General features: G+C 42.2%; 1 protein-coding gene across 2 annotated transcripts in view; it reads left to right on the top strand.

Moving 5' to 3' along the window:
* Positions 1-19924, top strand: part of ATP10D (ATPase phospholipid transporting 10D (putative)) — a 142733-nt gene extending 122809 nt beyond the window's left edge. For both annotated transcript variants that reach the window (XM_040334987.1, XM_040334982.1), the window contains exons 19-23: positions 5969-6169; positions 7190-7270; positions 9384-9488; positions 13858-14045; positions 15021-19924. In XM_040334987.1, the coding sequence (XP_040190921.1) occupies positions 5969-6169; positions 7190-7270; positions 9384-9488; positions 13858-14045; positions 15021-15228 (783 nt within the window). In that variant the 3' untranslated portion in view covers positions 15229-19924. The remainder of the gene's footprint in view (positions 1-5968; positions 6170-7189; positions 7271-9383; positions 9489-13857; positions 14046-15020) is intronic.
* The last annotated feature ends 711 nt before the right edge of the window (positions 19925-20635 follow it).

Here is a 20635-nt window from a genome sequence, read left to right as displayed (position 1 = left end):
GTGGACAATAAATGCAAAGGCGTTAGCCCTGTGGCAATAAGGAAACAGCAGTGAAAGGCTGGCCGCACGTCAGTGATGTAGTAAACTACGTTTATTTAAATCTTCAAAGCATATAAAATGCAAACCTCACAGCTCTAAATATGGACAGAGAACCCATTTCACGCGAAAATTTACTTAATCATAACTGATCACTCAGATCATGGATCGGGCCATTGATGTGTGGAGGGGCTGTTGGTCTATGCACCTGCCTGAGGCGGGGATTCCTTCTATTGATTTTAGCCCTGTGGACCTTGCTGGTTTAGTCTGCCAACAGTCCTGGGGGATTGCAGTGCACCTCAAGTGGTCCTGACACCAGTAGCCTGGACTGCTTGAGTTGCTACCCTCCTCCAAAGGCTTCTTTAACCCGTTAAGGGGTGGTTCCCTTCTCCTGCTTATATCGAGTGGTGTTTTTTTGCTACTGTATCCAAGTGTATCGGGAAGAATTCAGCTGTGTTGGCTGACTCAGAATGCTGGGGAAGCAAGCAAGCACCCACATTCCCTCCTCCAGCATCCATCTTTGATTTTACTCCAGCTGCTGCTCCTGAGGAGAATGAGGGTTGTTCCTTGTTTATTTTTGATGACGGTCTACTAACGTTTCCCCTAAAGTTAAGGACACCATTGTGGCCCTTACTGAAGCAGTGCACATGCGACTTGGTCTGGAGAAACTTGTGTGGATCATGCCAAAAGTCAACAGCATGGATTCTTTAACCACTTCCCGACCTCCTCATGTAGATATACGTCGGCAGAATGGCACGGACAGGCACATCAACGTACCTGTACGTGCCTGCCTAGACGTGGGTCGGGGGTCCGATCGAGACCCCCCCCGCTACATGCAGCGGTCGGATCCCCTCGGGGAGCGATCCGGGACGACGGCGCAGCTATTCGTTTATAGTCGCGATCGCTCCCCGGAGCTGAAGAACGGGGAGAGCCGTATGTAAACACGGCTTCCCCGTGCTTCACTGTGGGGGCTGCATCGATCGAGTGATCCCTTTTATAGGGAGACTCGATCGATGACGTCAGTCCTACAGCCACACCCCCCTACAGTTGTAAACACACACAGTGAACACTAACTCCTACAACGCCCCCTTGTGGTTAACTCCCAAACTGCAACTGTCATTTTCACAATAAAGAATGCAATTTAAATGCATTTTTTGCTGTGACAATGACAGTGGTCCCAAAAATGTGTCAAAATTGTCCTAAGTGTCCGCCATAATGTCGCAGTCACGAAAAAAATCGCTGATCGCCGCCATTAGTAGTAAAAAAAAAAAATTATAAAAATGCAATAAAACTATCCCCTATTTTGTAAACGCTATACATTTTGCGCAAACCAATTGATAAACGCTTATTGCGATTTTTTTTTTACCAAAAATAGGTAAACGAATACGTATCGGCCTAAACTGAGGAAAAAAAAATTTTTAGATATGTTTTTGGAGGATATTTATTATAGCAAAAAGTAAAAAATATTGCATTTTTTCAAAATTGTCGCTCCATTTTTGTTTATAGCGCAAAAAATAAAAACCGCAGAGGTGATCAAATACCACCAAAAGAAAGCTCTAATTGTGGGGGAAAAAGGACGCCAATTTTGTTTGGGAGCCACGTTGCACGACCGCGCAATTGTCTGTTAAAGCGACGCAGTGCCGAATTGTAAAAACCCCTTGGGTCATTTAGCTGCATATTGGTCCGGTCCTTAAGTGGTGAAAAAGTCCTCAACCTGCAAATCCTTTCCTGTTTACTCACTTTTGCAGTGTGTTTTGTACAATAACTGGTCTCATGCTGAAGAGATTTTCACCCCTTCCAGGTGCTTTGCCCAAGAATATCCTATTAAGGATGAGTTGTGGACCCAGCCATCTCCTCTCTCACCAAAAATGTAATTATACCTGTGGAGGACAGCCTAGTCTATAAACGCCCAAAGGATAAAAGCTTAGAAGCTTTACGAAGGTATTGTTTTCTCTTGCAGGCCCTGCCTGCAACCTATCATTGCAACTATGTCCATCTGCAGCTGTCTGGTCCAATAATCTTGGTTCTATCCTGATAGATCCTTCTGTCTTTTAACTGAAGCTTATGCCTTTTGCCCTGCTGGCAGATATTACTCATCAAATTACTAGAATGGTCCTTATTTTGGTACACATGCAGAGGACCCTCTGGCTCAAATATTTACAATGAACCATTGCTTTCTGTATTTTGCTGTGGGTTCGCAAAATTATCAGTTTGTCATCCTTTACTTTGGTTTGTCCACTGCGCCTTGGGTTTTCACCAAGGTGCTAGTTCTGCTCCTTGCCCTGCTTCTGTGTTGGGGCATTCCTGTGATGAGATATCTGGACGATAACCTTGTGCAAGAACAATCAGCTTCGACTCTGTCAGCCATAAACTCAACTGATTGTCCAGACCATTTGAAATTTCAGGTGAATCATGAATCTCCAGTAAACGGCACTGGGACATTTCCACCCTTGGCGCATCTGTGCCTGATCCTGCATATGGCTCTGTCCAAAGTTTTTCTCACTTGGGACAAACTGCAGCTCCTTTAGTCTCATGTTTGAAATCAGCAGTCCAGGAGACATCCATCCTTCTACTTTTGCATGAGGGTTGTGTGTTTTTAATTGTGGCCTCCTAGGAGGCAATTTCGTATTGCCCAATTCCACTCCAGACTGTTGCAACTCAACATTTCATTGCAACTTACTATTCTGACTGCATAAGATGGCAGCTTAGTCTCTGGACCATCGTATCATGACCTGCAAAACCAAACTTGCCCTGGTTTGTTGGGTCACAAGTACCCAATTGTGACCTCCTTCAAGGCCATTCCATTTTCCCAATTCCACTCCAGACCATTACAACTAAATATTTTGCCTGCACGAGGTAGAAGCACAATTGTCTTTGGACCATCATATATTAAATAGCAGTACAGTAGCCTACAGTCAGATACGTTAATTATTTTAATGTTTGCACTCACACCTCCAGTGTCAGACTGTCAAATGGAATGCATTCATGTAAAAAATATTTTAGCTTTAGAACTACTTTTTTACTGGTTTGCCAGATGAATGTCCAGGCCTCAACTGATGCAAGCTTCGGTCATAAGGTTCTTCAGGCGACTTGGGTAATCTTCGGCTTTCGTAAGCCTTTTACTCTTCATTTGCTCTCTCCCACACCTCATTTGAACTTCCTTTGAACGTCCCTATGTACCTGATTATTTTGCTTGTGCCCTCTAATGTACGATTAAGAAAATAGGTTTTTGTACAAAAAATCCTTTCCTTGGAGTACATTTGGGACACAGGTCCATCCCTTCTGTTTTTCTTTAAATCCACTACTATTTCTTACTTTAAAACTCGGACATACCGGGAGTAATGGAGGTTGGACTGGACTGACAGCCTTACAGGATGTCCAATCCCCTGAAAGCAACTGCATAACCCTATGTACCTGGCTACTTTTGTGGCTTTTTAATGCACTCCAAGTAAGTTTTTACATCAATGCCAAAAATCACATTTTTCTAGTTATGGGTGAAAACTACAAATTTTGTTTTGAATCACAAGAATACAACAGCAGCACCAAGCTAGAGGTAAAGAGTACAAAATGCTTTCTTGGTTCAAAGCAAAAAAATAACTATCTGGGTTTAGAGTTTAAACAAGTATACATGGATTCAGGGGGCCTCTTCAGCAAACAAAATCTGTATTTAGATGTGTATTAAATGTTCTGTTTTGCCAGTGTTTACAGCTTGGGGGGGGGGGGGATCTCTTGTTTTATGTGAGCAGCCAAGCTGGAGCCAGTGAGCTAACTGAATTTAGTATTGTTTTTATCCTTCACTCCTAACAAATTAGTAATTGAGGTCCCAGCGCCGGCTGCATAATCTTCAGTATGCTTTGGAGTCTTACTCTGCATACTGTTGTTGGTGAAATATCTCAATTCCTAGATTTACAATGATGTGAAATAAAAATTGGTATTGTAAATGATGCTGCAGAGTACCCAAGATATTTAAAGTGTATGGAAGATTTGCCCTAACACAGCACAGTAATTTTACTTATCTGGGAATACAAATACATCTGCTTTCTTTTTAATAAGATTGTTTTACTATAGTTATTTCTAATCCCTCAGTCTACTGACCATTTAACTGTGACCTATCCGAATGGAAAGATTTTTTATATTCTGGAGTTGTGGTAGTGTCACTTTACTGTTTACTGAATTTTATAGGATGCTATATTGCAAAGTTAGAGATATTTACGTCTCTTTCCTTTGTTATTCAAAAACAAACATACAACAAAAAACATGTTGTACTAAGAGCCGGTTCACACAGGGGCAACTCGTCAGGCGACTTAGTCGCCTGATAAGTCGCGCTCCGCTCTGTACAATGAAACCGTTCTAATAGCAGCGACTTAAGTCGCTCCGACTTAAAAAAAGGTTCCTGTACTACTTTGGGACGACTTCAAGTCATTTTGCAAGTCGCTTCTGAAGTCGTGGGCAGATCGCCTTGCCGAATCGCTCGGCAAGTCGTGCTGTCCCAGTGTGAACCGGCTCTTGCCTGCTCTGTGCAGTAGTTTAGCACAGAGCAGCCCTGATCTTCCTCTTGGGTCCCCCGATGGCACTCCTGGCCCCTCCCTCCTGCCTAGTGCCCCCAGAACAAACAGCTTTCAATAGGGGCTCCTGAACATGCTAGTTTCCAAGCTGTGGCTCTGAGTGTCCATTCACACACAGCCATGGCTCGCCCCCCTCTCTCTCCTGATTGGCTTAGTGTGATTGACTGTCTAAGCCAGGGGTCCTCAAACTTTTTAAACAGGCCAGTTCACGGCCGGACTATAGTTTGAAAAAAAATAAACAAATTTCCCCCTCTATCACAGACTCCTCCCCAATCAGACTCCTTCCCCCCCCCCCCCCCGGCCCCTTCACAGATCCCTCCAGCGATATTACACTGTCCCTTCCATAAGATGACAGCACTCTCCCCCTCCCCTACCTTATTCACACAAGATGCGAAGCACGGCATGTCCAGACAAAGCGCAGGACTTTTCAAGTGAAAGGCAGATCATTGATTGCTGGGACCGCCCCGCTGCCTAGTAACCAATCACCTGCTTCTTAACTCGAAAAGTTCCACCCTTTGGACCTGTCATGCATCTCGACTTGTGTGAATAATGTAGCAGAGGGGAGGGGAAGTGCTGTGATCTTATGAAAGGAGCAGTCCGTACCGTGGGTCGGGTAAATCACCTTTGGCGGGCCATATCGGCCCGTGCGCAGTAGTTTAAGGACCTCTGGTCTGAGCCAGTGGGAAGGCAGTCCCTGGAGAGTTGAGGAACTTGTGCACATCGCTGGATAAAAATGGAGCGCAAGTAAGTATTAAGGGGTGCTGGCGGCGCTGCTGCACACAACGTTTTTTACCTTCATGCATAAAAATGCATGAAGATAAAAAATAAAATAAACTTGAGCCTTTACAACCACTTTACCTTAAAGCTATGGTAACTACCTTGCTGATTGGGTAAAAGTAGGGCAGAAATACTTTTTCTGAATCCTTGTGCAGGGTTATGCCCACTGTCTGGGCATCTGGTCATGTAATTTTTATTTTTCTGATGGGGATATTTAGAGTTCATGTTGCTTAATCACATCATCAAATGTCTAGGCATGGGGAGAGCCACATTTCTCCTTTAGGAAAGATGTGTATGTCAATCCTTCTGTTCCTTGTTATAATCCCCAGAAAGACTATTAAACATAGATTTCGGTTAGCATTAGTTATTATGAATGTTATTACTACTATGATTATTATACATTTTTACGATTCCTATTCATTTTTATTACTATGATTATTATTGTTACATGTATACAGAGTTACCCTCAGACGTTGCTTTTGTGCACCTTGTTGTTATTAAGACTATGATGACAATAGCACTTTTGTTACAAACACAGTATACAGTAAAGGGAAATCCGATGCATTTATGTTGTGGTTTTCTCCCTCCAGATGTTCGTGAATCTTCTTTTCTGGTACCAGTTCTTCTGTGGTTTCTCAGGAACAGCAATGACAGATTTTTGGATGCTAATTTTGTTTAACCTGATCTTCACATCTGTGCCACCTATAATTTATGGTATTCTCGATAAAGATTTATCTGCAGAAACCCTTATTGAGCTTCCCGAGCTCTACAAATCGGGACAAACATCAGAGGTGAGAACAGCTGGGACCTTTATGGCCTTTCATATTATTGTCCTAGCCCTATAACTTTTAAAGATTTGGTGACAAAGGGTTTTGATTTATTATTTGGTCTTTTTATGGGAATATTTATCATTGGTGAATGTGACAAGTCACTGAAAATTAACTGCATCACTAAGTCTTTTCCTGCATTTATAGAACACATTCACTTGGAAGACTAAGGGGAACATTTATTGGACCAAGCAAACATTTTTATAGCTATCCTTATCCCCAGGTTATACATGTCATAACGAGTAGTGAGGGGGAAGTTTTAATGGGGAAAAAACACATAATGACCTACACTCTATCCAAAACTTTATGTTGCCGGAATTAAAAATAAAATTCACATCACACTAAATTGAATTTCAAAGCAGGCTGATTGATGCATTCGCTGCTGAATTGAGAAAAAAGCGGAAAAGCAGCTCTGGTAATGACAAGTTGTATACATTGGTTATGGAGTAGAACAGTTAAAAGACCACTCTAAAGTGGAACTCCCGCTGATCGGAACCCTCCCCCCTCCGGTGTCACATTTGACACCTTTCAGGGGGTGCAGATACCTGTTTAAAGACAGGTATTTGCACCCACTTCCGGCCACACAGTCTCGGGCAGACTGCGGGCATGACGTCGCCTCCCGACGCCCCCCGTTGTGTTCTGGGAACCCTCGGCTCCCAGTACACAGCGGGAGCCAATCGGCAGGCGTAGCGCGTCTCGCGCATGCGCCGTAGGGAACCGGGCAGTGAAGCCGGAGCGCTTCACTTCCTGGTTCCCTCACCTAGGATGGCGGGGGGAGCAGCAGAATGACGAGCGATCGCTCGTCCTCTGCTGCGGACGGCGCTGGACTCCAGGACAGGTAAGTGTCCTAATATTAAAAGTCAGCAGCTGCAGTATTTGTAGCTGCTGGCTTTTAATTTTCTTTTTTTCAGCGCACATCCGCTTTAAACCGGGTTTACCCTATTATCATATTACTCCTGTCATTTTATTTTTTTCTCCTCCTAGGTTTACCGTTCGTCAACGTTCTGGGTCACCATACTGGATGCGTTCTACCAAAGCTTGGCATGTTTCTTCATTCCTTACTTTGTAAGTAGATTATTCCTTTTTATAGATCTTTTTTTTATTTTAATAAAAAAATTCTATCCTACACACCTATTTATATTACTTTAGCCTAGCAGGCTGTTTTATTGGGAGTGAAGTATAAATGGAGCAATCCGATTTTCATTTCAAAGATGATATCGTGATCCCTAAGCTCGCTTGGATATTTTACACGGACCCACAAAAACCCAAGTCCGTGGTCGTTCAGTGGAAGTTTCATACTTCCAAAATGTTTAGTTGCACAAGATTTCACTTGTGTTTCTATGATTTGTTTCTTGTTGTGTATCCCCTGTGTGGGTGTTCAGCTGTAGTGTCATTTTTTAACCTGGGTTCACACTGTTGTGAATTTACAGCAGGTTTGATGTGTTTAGGAACACACAGATTTGCAGGTCATGTAAAAAGCATAGTATGCCATGGCTTTGGTTCACATCTATGCGTTCTGAATTTGGTGCGAGGGGGGGGGGGGGTCCTATGCGTTTTGATTGCGGGTGCGATGCAAATTCTTTTGGTGCAGTGCGAATTTTATCTTCATAGGCTGAAATTGAACTTGCAGTAAAATCGCAGCATACAGTTCACACCCCTGCGAATTGTTCTGTCTGCCTCCTAAAATTTGTGGTAAATTCACACTTGTCTACCTCAAAACGCAAGGCAAATTCGCACCTCACACAGGACAAAAAAAAAAAAACGGATCAAATTTTTAGTGCATCACATTGCAGTAGTGTAAACCTAGGCTTAGGTGCAACAATAAAAATTTCTGGTGCAAATTTTTGCACCAGAAAGATGGTACCATGATGATTTTGTATATGGGCGGTGTTGGGGTGACCTTTGCCACTCCAGATTTTAGTGGTATCATCCCAGGACCAATGACATTGGTATCAGGAAGTAGAGGCGATTCAGTTTGCATGTGCAGTGCTATATAAGTTTTCACTCACTCAGAGGGGCTGGGGGACAGTGCAAAGCCTCAGCAGCGCCAAGTTGGCATGCCTGCACAGTGCCCTTCCCCTATTCTCTATTTGTGATGGGGCGACTCCAATAGGAAGGGTGACTGATGGGGAAGGAGATGGCTGATTTCAAAGTGGTGATTTAATGGGGAACAGTGATGTAAAGGGGGCTGACTCAAGTGCCGGGTTGAATCAGTTGTAAAGGGGGAATGCTGATGTCTCTGGGGAACACCCCATGTGCCAAGGAGTGGGCAACAACATTATCCAGTGGCTTTCAGCCCAAGAAGAACAGTTCAGAACTGGACTGTCTCTGGATTTCTGCATAATTTTAAAGGGTGCCATAACTAAATAAAAAATGTAATGAAATGTTGGCCTAATACACATGCTTTGTGTTGGATGTAGGGAACGAGGAGAGGAAAATGTATCACCCTTATTTTTTTATTTTTTTTATTAACTGTGCCTCCAGATCAAACAGGCTAGGTCCAGCCCTGTCTTGTAGGGACGGTAGCTCTGATATTTGCTCTGGTGTTGTGGAGTTGTTAATAAACATATAATAGAACTGCCTTAAGGGATATTGTAGAGATGAGGTTTGCCTGCGAGTTGCATGCATTTTCTACTTGGGTTCATTAGAACTTTGTTGAACTTTGCAGCCACACACGCAGTCATAATTGTTGGAGAATAGATTGGACACTCCATTTTGACCCCACAAGTGTAAGGTTTAATTACCCTAAAATTCCCTGCTCATCATTGTTGGGATCTCTATGGTCCCATCAAATTATGCATTGCAGTAACGTGAATAAAAGGAGTGATTGTGAATTGCATTCCAATGCACTATACAGTAACAGGCTGCATACTTATAATACAGTGTATTACAGCGGACGTTCCATTGGGTTGCTGAGTCTTGGTAACAAATTCAAACCGAATGAAGTGTACATAAATGCATTGCTAGTGTGTGACAATGGCTTCATCTGGTTTTACACGTGAAAAAGCAGCATATGAATGCTAGTGACCAGTCATCCTTGTAGATGGGCGATAGAAAGCACAGGTTTTATACAAACCATAAAGAATATAGGGCATTTGTTTTATACCTACAAAAAACATCTTCATAACATTGAATGAAAACCATAAGTAACTTATTATTTTCCTCCTTTATTTTTCAGACTTATTTTGGCTCTGATATGGATATCTTTTCTTTTGGGAGCTTCATCATAACAGCAACCCTGTTTGTGGTTTTGCTACACCTTCTAATTGAAAGCAAGAGCCTGGTGAGTCAATACACAATGCAGACTGCTGCTGGAAGGCTGGGCAAGACATCTGAAGGAGGAATATCCAGTCTTGTTCTGGAGCCATTAGGTCATCTGTTCTGTTTTAACGTTTCTATTTCTTGCTTTTCCTACAATGAAATTTCATTAAGTCTTTTTTTTCCCTTACTAGACATTTGACTTAAAGCCAGGATGGAGACATTATTATTTTGCTATTGATATGTTGTCATTACTTTTACCGTATTTGCTGGCGTATAAGACGACCCCCTAATTTTCCAGCCAAAATGTTGGTTTTGGGATATACTCGACTACCCCCTTCCTACTAGTCATGCTTCGCCTCACTGTGCCACCATTACATGCCAGACTGTGCCCCATTACATGCCAGACTGTGCCCCATTACATGCCAGACTCGCTGAGCAGACCTGGGGGGTTTTCTGCCCTTGGAAATCAGTTATTCCACTGTTCGGTAAAGTATATCTAAAGCCCTTACCTTATCCTAAGACATGCAGAATCGCGGCCGTACGTTTTTTCAAAAGCCGCGCCTCCTACGTCTTCTGTTCCGTGATAGGCGGAACACTCAGCTTCCCAGGAGGCACTGTGTTCAGTGTTCGCCTATCACGGAGGCCCTCTCATCCGAGGACGAGAGGGCCTCCGTGATAGGCGGAAACTAAACACAGGACGAGAGGGCCTCCGTGATAGGCGCTGTGGAGGCACTGTGTTTAGTGTCCGCCTATCACGAATTTATGAGGTGAGAGGCCATCTTTACTTCTTGGTGGAGGATCTGTATCTGCTCAACTGGTGTGACCACATATTAACACTACACATTCTGGATGGACCCTCTGCACACTGCTATACACCCTTCCCAGCATACTATGCAATGAAAAACGGGGGTTTTTAGTTTACACATATTGCAATACGTGCTTAAAGCGGTGGTTCACCCTCCATAACAACTTTTTAGCATAAAATGAGGCATAGTAGCGCGAGCTACATTATGCCTGTCTTTATTTTTTTTATCCCCGTACTCACTGTGCACTCGTAGAGACAAGATTACGACTCCCCGCGGGGGAATGGGCGTTCCTATGAAGAGGGAAGGTGATTGACGGCCGGCTCTGGCACGTCACGCTCCCCGAAGACAGCCGGAACAGGTCTCGGCTCTTCACGGCGCTATACGGCGCCTGCGCACAGACTATGCGCAGGCGCCGTGAAGCGCCAAGTCCTATTTCGGCTATTTCCGGAGAAGCGTGACGTGCCAGAGCCGGCCGTCAATCACCTCTCTCCGTAGGAACGCCCATTCCCCGCTGGGAGTCGTAATCTTGTCTCTACGATTGCACAGTGAGTACGGGGATAAAAAAATAAAGACAGGCATACTGTAGCTCGCGCTACTATGCCTCATTTTATGCTAGAGGAAAAAAAAAAATTTTTATTAATGGGGTGAACCCCCGCTTTAAAGTGGTTGTAAAGGTTCAGGTTTTCATTTTCTTTAAATAACAAACATATATAATACTTACCTACACTGTGCAGCTCGTTTTGCACAGAGTGGCCCCGATCCTCTGGTTCTGGGGTCCCACAGCGGCTCCTCTCAGCAATAGATAATCCCCCCCCCCCCCCGGAAGCTGTCTCTCGAGGGGGTTACCTTGCGGGCACGCTCCCGTATCATACACTCGGCGTACATAGCCACCGAGTGAATGACTTGGCCCTGCCCCCGGTGGACGTTTCATTGGATTTGATTGACAGCAGCAGGAGCCAATGGCTGCGCTGCTATCAATCTATCCAATAAAGTAGGTGAACTGGCTCAAGTAAGTAAAACGGGGGGGCTGGGGGGACTGTGATTGCCAGGTGGTTTTTCACCTTAATGCATAGGATGCATTACAGTGAAAAAACACAAACCTTTACAACCCCTTTAAGACCCTTTGCGGTGATGGTTTCAGCTTATCTTGTGTGTGTGCAAGATGACCGTTTATTCTCTTTTAGTTGTTTAAAGTTATTTGGTATTTTAAACTCTACAAGCTGAAGGGAAAAACATTTAAACAGATTCCACCAGCCATACTAAACAGCCTGGATGAAAGAATCTCCCCTGCCAACTATTGTATCCTTGATAGACGGCACCCATGACTGCCTGAATACCCCAACAGTGACTGCATTCGACTGACGTATTTCCCACCCGGCTCCTTAGACTTTTCTTTTTGAAGTTTTATAGTTGTCCGTGTATAGTCGGCTTGCAATTTTATGAGAAAAAAAAATCTAGAGAAGAGGATAGAAGGGTGTTTTTATTTTTTTTTCAAATATTTTATTTAATCAGAAAGGCAGTTTCCATGTTAACAAGGCAATACTAGTTTTAGTTAGTGATACACCTGCATAAAGAATATAGGTATTTATTTTGTTAAGCACTGCGCAAACTGGTGGCGCTATATAAAAACTGTATAATAATATAGCCAGCTAATAGGTGAAATCCAGGCCCAAAATAGATCGGCGAATTCTCAGACCATTTAGCAGTACAGGCAGTAGTGTATTTAGGTTTTGTGCTGCCATTGGATTCCCTTCATTTGCATAGATTTCCTAAAAAAAGAACTGACAGGAGCTATAACCCTCCATTACTCTATCCAAAATGAAAAAATTAAAGTGTTGTCTATTCTACTTTAAGCAAATATTTCCGATGACTTTATGGAGAGGACTAAGACGATATAACCATGTCAATGGTGCAGCAAAAAACATATAGCACAGTAAGGAAGGTTTGTGGTCCAGGATGACAGGACAGTCAAAATTAGAAACGGCTTGCATTACATTACATTAACAGTGTAGCGCAAGCCGGCAGAGACTTTCTGTGCTGCCCCCCTGCAAAGTGCTGCCCTAGGGCTGGGCCTTGTTGGCCTAGGCCAGGATATAGCATTGAGTACAGGATCAAATGTGTTTCTTCCCAGGCCCGTAAATGCACATTGTGCACTCTGCTGAACATATTAGCTCAGTGGCTGCAATGGGAGAGAGAGTGTTGCAGCTGCTGAGGTCATCTTCAGTGGCAAGAGATGGCGCTGTGCATGTGTGGGGCTCAGGACAGCGCCCAGTCTTGTACCACTAGGAGGCACTCGATCTAATGGCTGGTCCGTCCTAGAGAAGAGGATAGAACTGGGAAAACTGTCAGAAGTGTTTGGGCCAGGTTTAAAGGATCACTAAAGGAAAATATTTGTTTTATCTAAATAGCTTCCTTTACATTACTGCAGTCCTGGTTTAATGTCCTCCTTGTTCGTTTTTGCTTTGAAGTAGCTGTAATTCTGCTGTGATCTGCACACTTCCTGCTTGTCTGGCTCCTTATGAAAAATCTCAAGCAGCTTCTCACTGTGGTCCAAGCTGTGTGTCTAAAACTCCTCAGAACCAATCAGATTCATTTTAAAAACAAAACACTGCCCTGGATTTGTTTGTTGTTGTTCTGTGGGTCTCTTTACTTCACAGAAACATGAAACCAGTTTAAAACTAAAGTGAAACTAGAGGCACATTATATGATTGAATTTTATCTATTTTTAATAATTTTTAAAAGGAATCAGTTAACTTTTATGTCTCTATACCCTGTAAACAGTCATTTCAGCAAAAAAATTGTTTTCCTTTGGTGACCCTTTAACTCTGTGCACATATGGCCTTCAGGTGTGGAGCATAAATGTGTTATTTTAAAACTGAATTTATTTTAATGTGGAATAGTGTTTATGGACTGCATAGGGTATTTTTTATTTTTTATTAAAGGTGAACTTTTTTTAAAGGCAGTACTGTCCACATGCAGCCAGTGCTTGCCAGAAAATAAATGCAGTGGTCTTAATGGTTGCCTTTCACTCACATTTTGTAAAACTGTAGCTTGTAAACATTGATGATTTGCTTTCTGGATATCTGTTACATTGTTAAAGTGGTTGTAAATCCTTAAAATCACTTTTTACTACAGGTAAGCCTATAATAAGGCTTACCTGTAGCTACCGTGGATATCTACTAAGCATGCACGGTTTAGGAGATATCCCCTGTTATCAGCATGTGCCGATGTCATCGGCACATGAGCACTGAAGCAACGGCACGGTCATGCTGTTGCTTCAGCTGACGTGCCGTTACCGGTGGCTCATGCGCGGGAGTGACATCATCACGGCTCCGGCCAATCACAGCACCGTAGCCCACGATACCCAGAAATAACTCCGGGAGACATGTCGCCGTGCAGAGCATTGTGCCAGGGCCGCTGTGGGGGCTTTAATCTAAGGATTTCATAGTGTTTCATATTGGGCTAGTATGCATACTAGCTTATTATGCCTTTTTGTCTTGCAGTTTTTCTTTTTTATGGGATGCATTTCTCAATAAAACGACTTTTTATTCTACTTCTTGTTCTACTTCTTATTTCTTATTTCAGACATGGATTCACTGGACAGTGATGGTTCTCAGTGTTCTCGCCTACTTTGTCTTCTCCTTGGCTCTTTCGGCAGCTTGTGTGAACTGTATCCCACCAGCAAATGTATACTGGATCTTTCACACTCATTTGGCTGACCCAGTGTTCTATCTTGTGTGTATCATGACTGTAGTAGTTGCACTTTTACCAAGGTATGTATACGTAATATGCTCTTGGTAAGCACAGTGATTTCTTGGTCATCACCTGCCATTATTGGTAGGTTGGCTCTTGAAATGTTAAGCATAAAGATTTACCTGTTTCTTATAAGGGTGATCTCTGGCGTGTTCGCATAGCCCACATGCAGAGCCCGCCATGAAGTCTGGGCTGTGCTAATCACGGGCTGTGAGACATTGTCCAGATGCGAGGCTGCAGAGATCGGGAAATGTCTCCCTGCCTGTGATTAGCGCAGCGCAGTGCCGACTTCCTGGTGGGCTCTGCACCTGGGCTGTGTGAACACGCCGGAGCGCATCCGTTTTACCCGAAAACAATAATCAAACATGAATCTGGCTGCTTACTCTCCAAGGTAGCAACAGTCTGAAGAATTCATTATTGCACATGAGGATCCCTTCATCTTCTCACAGAGAAGAGAAATGGTGACACTGGACCACTTGAGCACAGTTGGTTGAGTCACACATTGTGGCAGGATCTAGAGGAGGGGAAGATTTCAGGGGTGGGGGGTCCTTGCACATGACACTTCCTAATTTTTCTCCAAGGCAAGGATGATGGAATGCCACCTCGCCCATGTCTGGAGCTTGACATGTTTGCTTGTGAGTGAAATCCCACGCATGCATAGACATGCTTGTGGGTCTCTGATAGGTCCCGTATGCCTTGCAGAGACCTGCAGCTTGTTTGCGCATGTAAGTGATCTTGCTCGTGCCCATACATATCATGTGGGTGTCTGCACTAAAACTGCCTCCTGGGAGACGTGAGTTGGAAATCCATGAGGCAGGGGGTCGCTGACCCTACGTTCTCCTCACCTAGGCAAGGAACCGGCACTATTAAATCATAAAAGAGGGTGATTTACTTTTCGTAAAATAAAAAATATCTGCAAGAGGGAGAGGGGAGAAGACATTTTATTGGTGGTGGTCTGCTTTAACTTTTAACTGCATCATATTTTTTTATTTTAGGTATGTTTACAGGATATTTCAAGGCTCGTTGTTCCCCACTCCCCAGCAAAGGGCTAAGCAGCTGGACGTGATGACTGCTGAAGACCGTTTACGTGCCATTAAACATTGGTATACTCCAAAGATTGCACGGCGTAACAGTGCCTCATTTTATATTGTGCCAGCAGGTGGCAGCATAGCAACAGAGGATGAAGAAGCTTTGTCTGTCTAAGAAGGTTGCATAACATATTAACTTTATTGTTAAGACAGAAGACATTGACCCTTTGTTTCTCAAGCGATTGCACAGTCATTGTTTATTGCTAAAATATACTGGTATTATGTGCATGGTGCTAATATTTTAAGTATGACGAAGGAGGTAATCTGCTACTTTAAGATTTTGGGATCTACAGCTCAAAGCCTAGACCCAATCTACCTGCGTAAAAGGGATCTGCTTGGCCATAAATAACGGGATAACTGGTTGAATGTAGAGGTTGCAATTTATTCATTCCAGCTTATCTTGTTGCACTTTCGTACATTTTATAATACAGTGTTAAATATTTTTCCGAAGACCTGTGCTAATTCGTTGCTAGTTTTTCCTCAGTACTTGAAGAAAATCTTGTTAAGAGTATAACCAAGAAGTCTACTTTTCTACAAGGGTTTGTCTGTCAATTTCTCTTGGACAGCTGACCGGATACAAAGTAGACCTACAGCACTCTCCTACAGCACCACCTGCCGGTCAGGTATTATGTGCAAGCCATTCAGATGTAGTGATCCTCTAAGAGCCATTACTTCTGAATGGTCACACTTAAGCGACATATGTGTAACAAGTGTATTGGGAATGGGACCAATACATGCATTTGGCCTGGGAAGCACACTGTACAGAGAGTCCAGAAGCAGTGTGCAAATTTGGATCTCAAAATCCTCATGGTAAAGACACGCTTGAGTATTTTACAGTAGACTTGTTACATTTCATAATATAAAGGACCCTTTAATAAAATAAGTTCACAGTGCAGTATCAACCAATAGGGTTTGTTACCCTTTACTGCTAAGAGCCAATCTTAATTTTCATCACTGCTCTTTACACTTGGTTAGGAAGAGAGCTTGTGTTGCTTGGTGGAGAGGTTGAATTAAATTGGATATCTAGATGACCTACCTCCTTATTTAGTAAGACTAGGAGTAATGTACACAGAGCAGTACCCCAGAGCAGGTAGTCACAAATCTTAGCCCATCGTCTGAGCTCTTTGCCCTTCTTTGTTAAAAAAAAATCTGGCCATGTGTGCCCAATTTTTGCTATCTTTCTAGTTCAAACTACTTGGCTGATCTTGACGTTATTCAGGAAGTATTCATCAGTTCTCTCGTGTGCGCTCATTCTGTATATACATCCATAAGGACTGAGATCATAGGTGTCCTTCAAAGCTTCCAAAATAATCTTTTCATATACAGCCTCTTCATTACCAAATATGTTATTCCAGCATGTTTCGTTACAGTCTTTGTGTAGCGGATTTGTATTATGTAGTTGTGATCAGGCTGACTTTTATAGTATTTCTAGATCAGACACATTAGATGTTTTCTCCTACACTTCCAGAAGGAAGCTATACATAGTGATACATAATAATGGCTGCTGTGCAGCACCTCTAGGACCAATTGGGTCTAAACTATGCTGGTTCATGTATTACTCTTTTTTATATTTGAAGCACTGCCATTTTTGTACATGTTGCTTTTCTGCAGCTTAACTTGAAAATTTTGCTAACCGCTTGTTTTTATAAGATTATGCATTTTTGTCTAGAAAACATTGCTGAACTCAAAATGGGCTGGATGTACATTACTGCATGTCCTTATATATACCATTGTATGTAAATGTGAACTTATACAGTTTAACTCTTTTATGTTTAGATCACTACAAATCTTATTTAACCACAGGCCCAAAGAGCAATTATTTTCTGATTTCTAGAGCAAGGCAATGCACGATGACATCTGATTGGCTGATGTCAGTTACTTAATTTTGCCTGCTTCTCTTTGCCTTATCCAACAAAAAATTTAATTGAGGACAATTGTATTGTGTATGAAATCCAGTAATCTAGAGAGGTCAGATCCCCACGTACAGAAGTTAGAACAGTAAAAAACAGATTGGTGTAAATGGGGAAATTTGCATTTTATTTTTTTTGGTAATTCTTTTACTCAATTTACTTTTCCTGTTTAAAGTAAACCCACCACCAAACTGAGCCATTCAGTCTGAAAATATGATACAAACCACATTTAAATGGAGCGGATTCGGGTGAAATCAGCAGGGGATTTATCAGGATCACATCCGTATTCAGTCAGTACAGAGCCCACTCTGCTCTATGGGCAGCCGGGTGTAAATGGACTGTGCTGCCCAATTTACATCTGCTACCTCCAATCCGGTCAAGCCACATTGGAAAAGACAGCCATCCTCTTCCCTTTTTTTTTGTTTGTTTATTTTTTAGTAGGCCTGATCAGACCCGATGGTAGGTGGGTGTATGCGGACACAAGTCAGTTTTGCACCTACCTGTCCATAAGATAAAATCAGTTGCCTTTATATCCAAAACTACTGATTATCTCAGCCTGTAGTTACATGTAGGAATACAGAGTTACAAGTTTATTACTAAAATGTAAAAAAAAAAAAGTAATGCTATGCACCAAATAAACATAATAAAAGTGTTAAGTACTGTAGCATAGATGAACAAATGTATTAACGATTAATCTTAATTAATTCATCTTCAATGCTTATTCGGAGTATTAAGGGATTAGCTGACCAGAAATATTGAAGCGACTGGGCCCATTCTTCCTACAGTTGTCAAAACTGGTAGGTTTTAGTTTTTTCAAATCTTCTAAATTTTAATGAACTTTTTATGTAAAATGGCAGTTTTTTTTTTTTTTTGTGATGCCTAGTATCACCCAGAAATAACAGCTATAACAAACCCCACCCCCATTGTGATGCCACCACACAGTCTCATTGGGTTAGGGAGGGGGGGTTTCCTTTTTGACCCAGCAGCAAATTCAATTTTAATTCAAAATACAGGTGGAGGCGAGGGGTTTAAACTCCACACGTATATGTATTTCTAAATGTGATCTTGTTTTGCAAAAAATGACATTAAGACACCCTGCCTACATTCATGGTATCTTGAAATTTTACTTAATGTGTACATAAAGTAAAACATTTGGTTTTGGATGGAATGGGAAAGGGGTTAGAACCACAGGCCAGGGCACCATTGTTTCACCACTTGCTTTGGTCTCTGAAGAGAGATCCATGCTCTTCAGAGAGCATTTGACAGGCAATGAGGGGGCGCTGTACCACCTCTTCACTATCTGCTTTAACCTCTTGAACACCTCACTTGAATGGGTTATGGTTCCGCGGGCACTGTGCTTGCCATAAGCAATAGAGGGTATACTTCCTACAATTGCCATGAAGCAAAGCATTACGGTAAAAATGCTCAACCACATGGGGTCTTACTGCCCCTCAACCGCTGATGTAAACCAGCACTTAGAGATTTACTCGAAGTAAATCTCCCTACTTGGGCTTGCAGACGGCAATAAAAACTGACTGGGGTTCTAATCCATCTCCACTCTGTTTTGCCTTTAGTTGTACTTAAAAACTCGCCACCACCTGGGTTTTGATGGACGTGAAATCGAATTTGACAACTTGTTTTCAACCCCTTCCTTCTGTGTATATATACAGTAGTCCTAAAATGACCATATACTGTACAGTCAGATCATTGACTACAAACCCCAAGAATTGTCTATCTGGATTTAAAGGAATTTTCTTCTATCTAGTGCATCGTAGTAAAAGTAGAATTGAATTCTGCGCTCCGTCATGCTGGAGTATTTTTGTGAGCAGTACTGAATTTATTTCTAAATACGCTTTCATTTTTTTAAAATCCCTTTTCCACTTATCTATCCCTAGCAATGCTTAAAAATATATAAAAATTAGCGATTGACCAACATTGCAGTGGTGACAAGTCTTTGTCCTCCAATAATAATCTTTTGGATTAAAGGTCAGTATTGTGGGTGTGTATATATAATTACTTTAACGACTAACACATACCTGGTATCCTCCAGCAGAGAAATTCTGGTTCTCAGTCACTTTTGCAGAGTTTGTAAAGCATATCATTTATATTCAGTTCTCAGGGTTGTCTTTATTCTATGCATCCCCCACCCACAATGGTGTATTATGAATTAATTTACGCAGTTGCCAACTCATTGCTGTGATTTGTTGCACTGCACAACATAAAGATTCTGTGCTGATTTAACACGGGTAAGGTACTGGCTGAATCTAGGTAATTACAGGTTGTGTATCCCTACTGGCCATAGATGGGTAGAAGTTCGAATGAAAATTCTTGGGAAAATAATGTTCTAAGAAAGGTTGTTTATTTTTCTAATCATTAGTGGGGTCAAATCGACGTTCAATTTCGACTGCAGTGCTGAGAAAGTACGAAGGATCGGGAAGGAAATTTATTTTTCTAATGAACAAATTTCTAACATTGTATGTGGTTTGCATTTGGTAAAGTCCATTCATTCCAAAAACAAATGTTAAAAGCAAGGAATCTTTTGGACGATATTCTAATGTTCTGAAAACTTCGTATGCATTCTTTTTTTAAGAATTTTCATGTGAAATGCTCTTCATCTGTGGGCAGCTTCAGACATGACCCTGATTTCAGGGCAGGGTTGGCTACTATGCATGTGTATTTACTGTAGTGCCTGTATTTGTGTTTCTCCTTGACTGCAAAATAATCCAGAATTTTGTACGTATTTCCTGGCCTACATTCTGGTAATGTTTAGGTATTCCCATCAAAAAGTATTTTCTTATTTGTTTTTAGAGCTTTTTTTATGCTTTTGTTATTGTTCGCACAGTAGCTATTGTATGTTATATTTATTGCATATTAAAATAAAGAAAATGGTTTATTGTTAAATCTTTGTCACTTTTCCAAGTAAAAAATGTTTTGGAGTATTTTAATTAAAAAAAAAACTCTTATTTTAGATTTTGCGCAATGGAAAATTGAAAAATATGTTGTGAACTTTATGTACTACAAAAGGACATGCATCCTGCCTGGTCAGCCTGTGCTGCATCACTAGTGTGACTGAGGGGGGGGGGGGCTTACTAGGAGCAGCCCAGATCCTCCTTTTCTCGGATCCCTCATCTGCACTCCTGACCCTTCCCTCTTGCTGAGTGACCCACCACCCCCCCCCCCCCCCACACAGCAAGCAGCTTGCTATGGGAGTACCTGAGCCGTGTCGCTGCTCAGACATGGAGCCGCAGATCGGCCCCACCTCCTCCTCTCTCTCTCTCTCTCTCTCTCTCTCCTAATTGGCTCACTTATTTTGATTGACAGCGGTGGGAGCCAATGGCACCCTGTTACTGTCTCAGCCAATGAGGAGGGAGAGTCCCAGACAGCTGAGATTCTCATGCAACATCACTGGAGCGAGATGGGGCTGCTGCACACAGGAGGTTTTTTATCTTGATGCATTAGGATAAAAAAAAACTTCTGATTTTTAGAACAACTTTAAAGCTAAAGTTTGGTTAATTTTATTTATTTTTTGGTTAAAAAAAGTAAAATAAAAGAACTGCACCAGGGATGGTACTTTTCATGATTGAAGAGTGTGCCGATGGCTGCTTTGTTAGG

Source organism: Rana temporaria, chromosome 1 (assembly GCF_905171775.1).
Source record: "Rana temporaria chromosome 1, aRanTem1.1, whole genome shotgun sequence".
Lineage (NCBI taxonomy): Eukaryota > Metazoa > Chordata > Amphibia > Anura > Ranidae > Rana > Rana temporaria.
The sequence above is the reverse complement of the archived record's forward strand: the minus strand, read 5'-3'. Positions and strand labels throughout refer to the sequence as shown.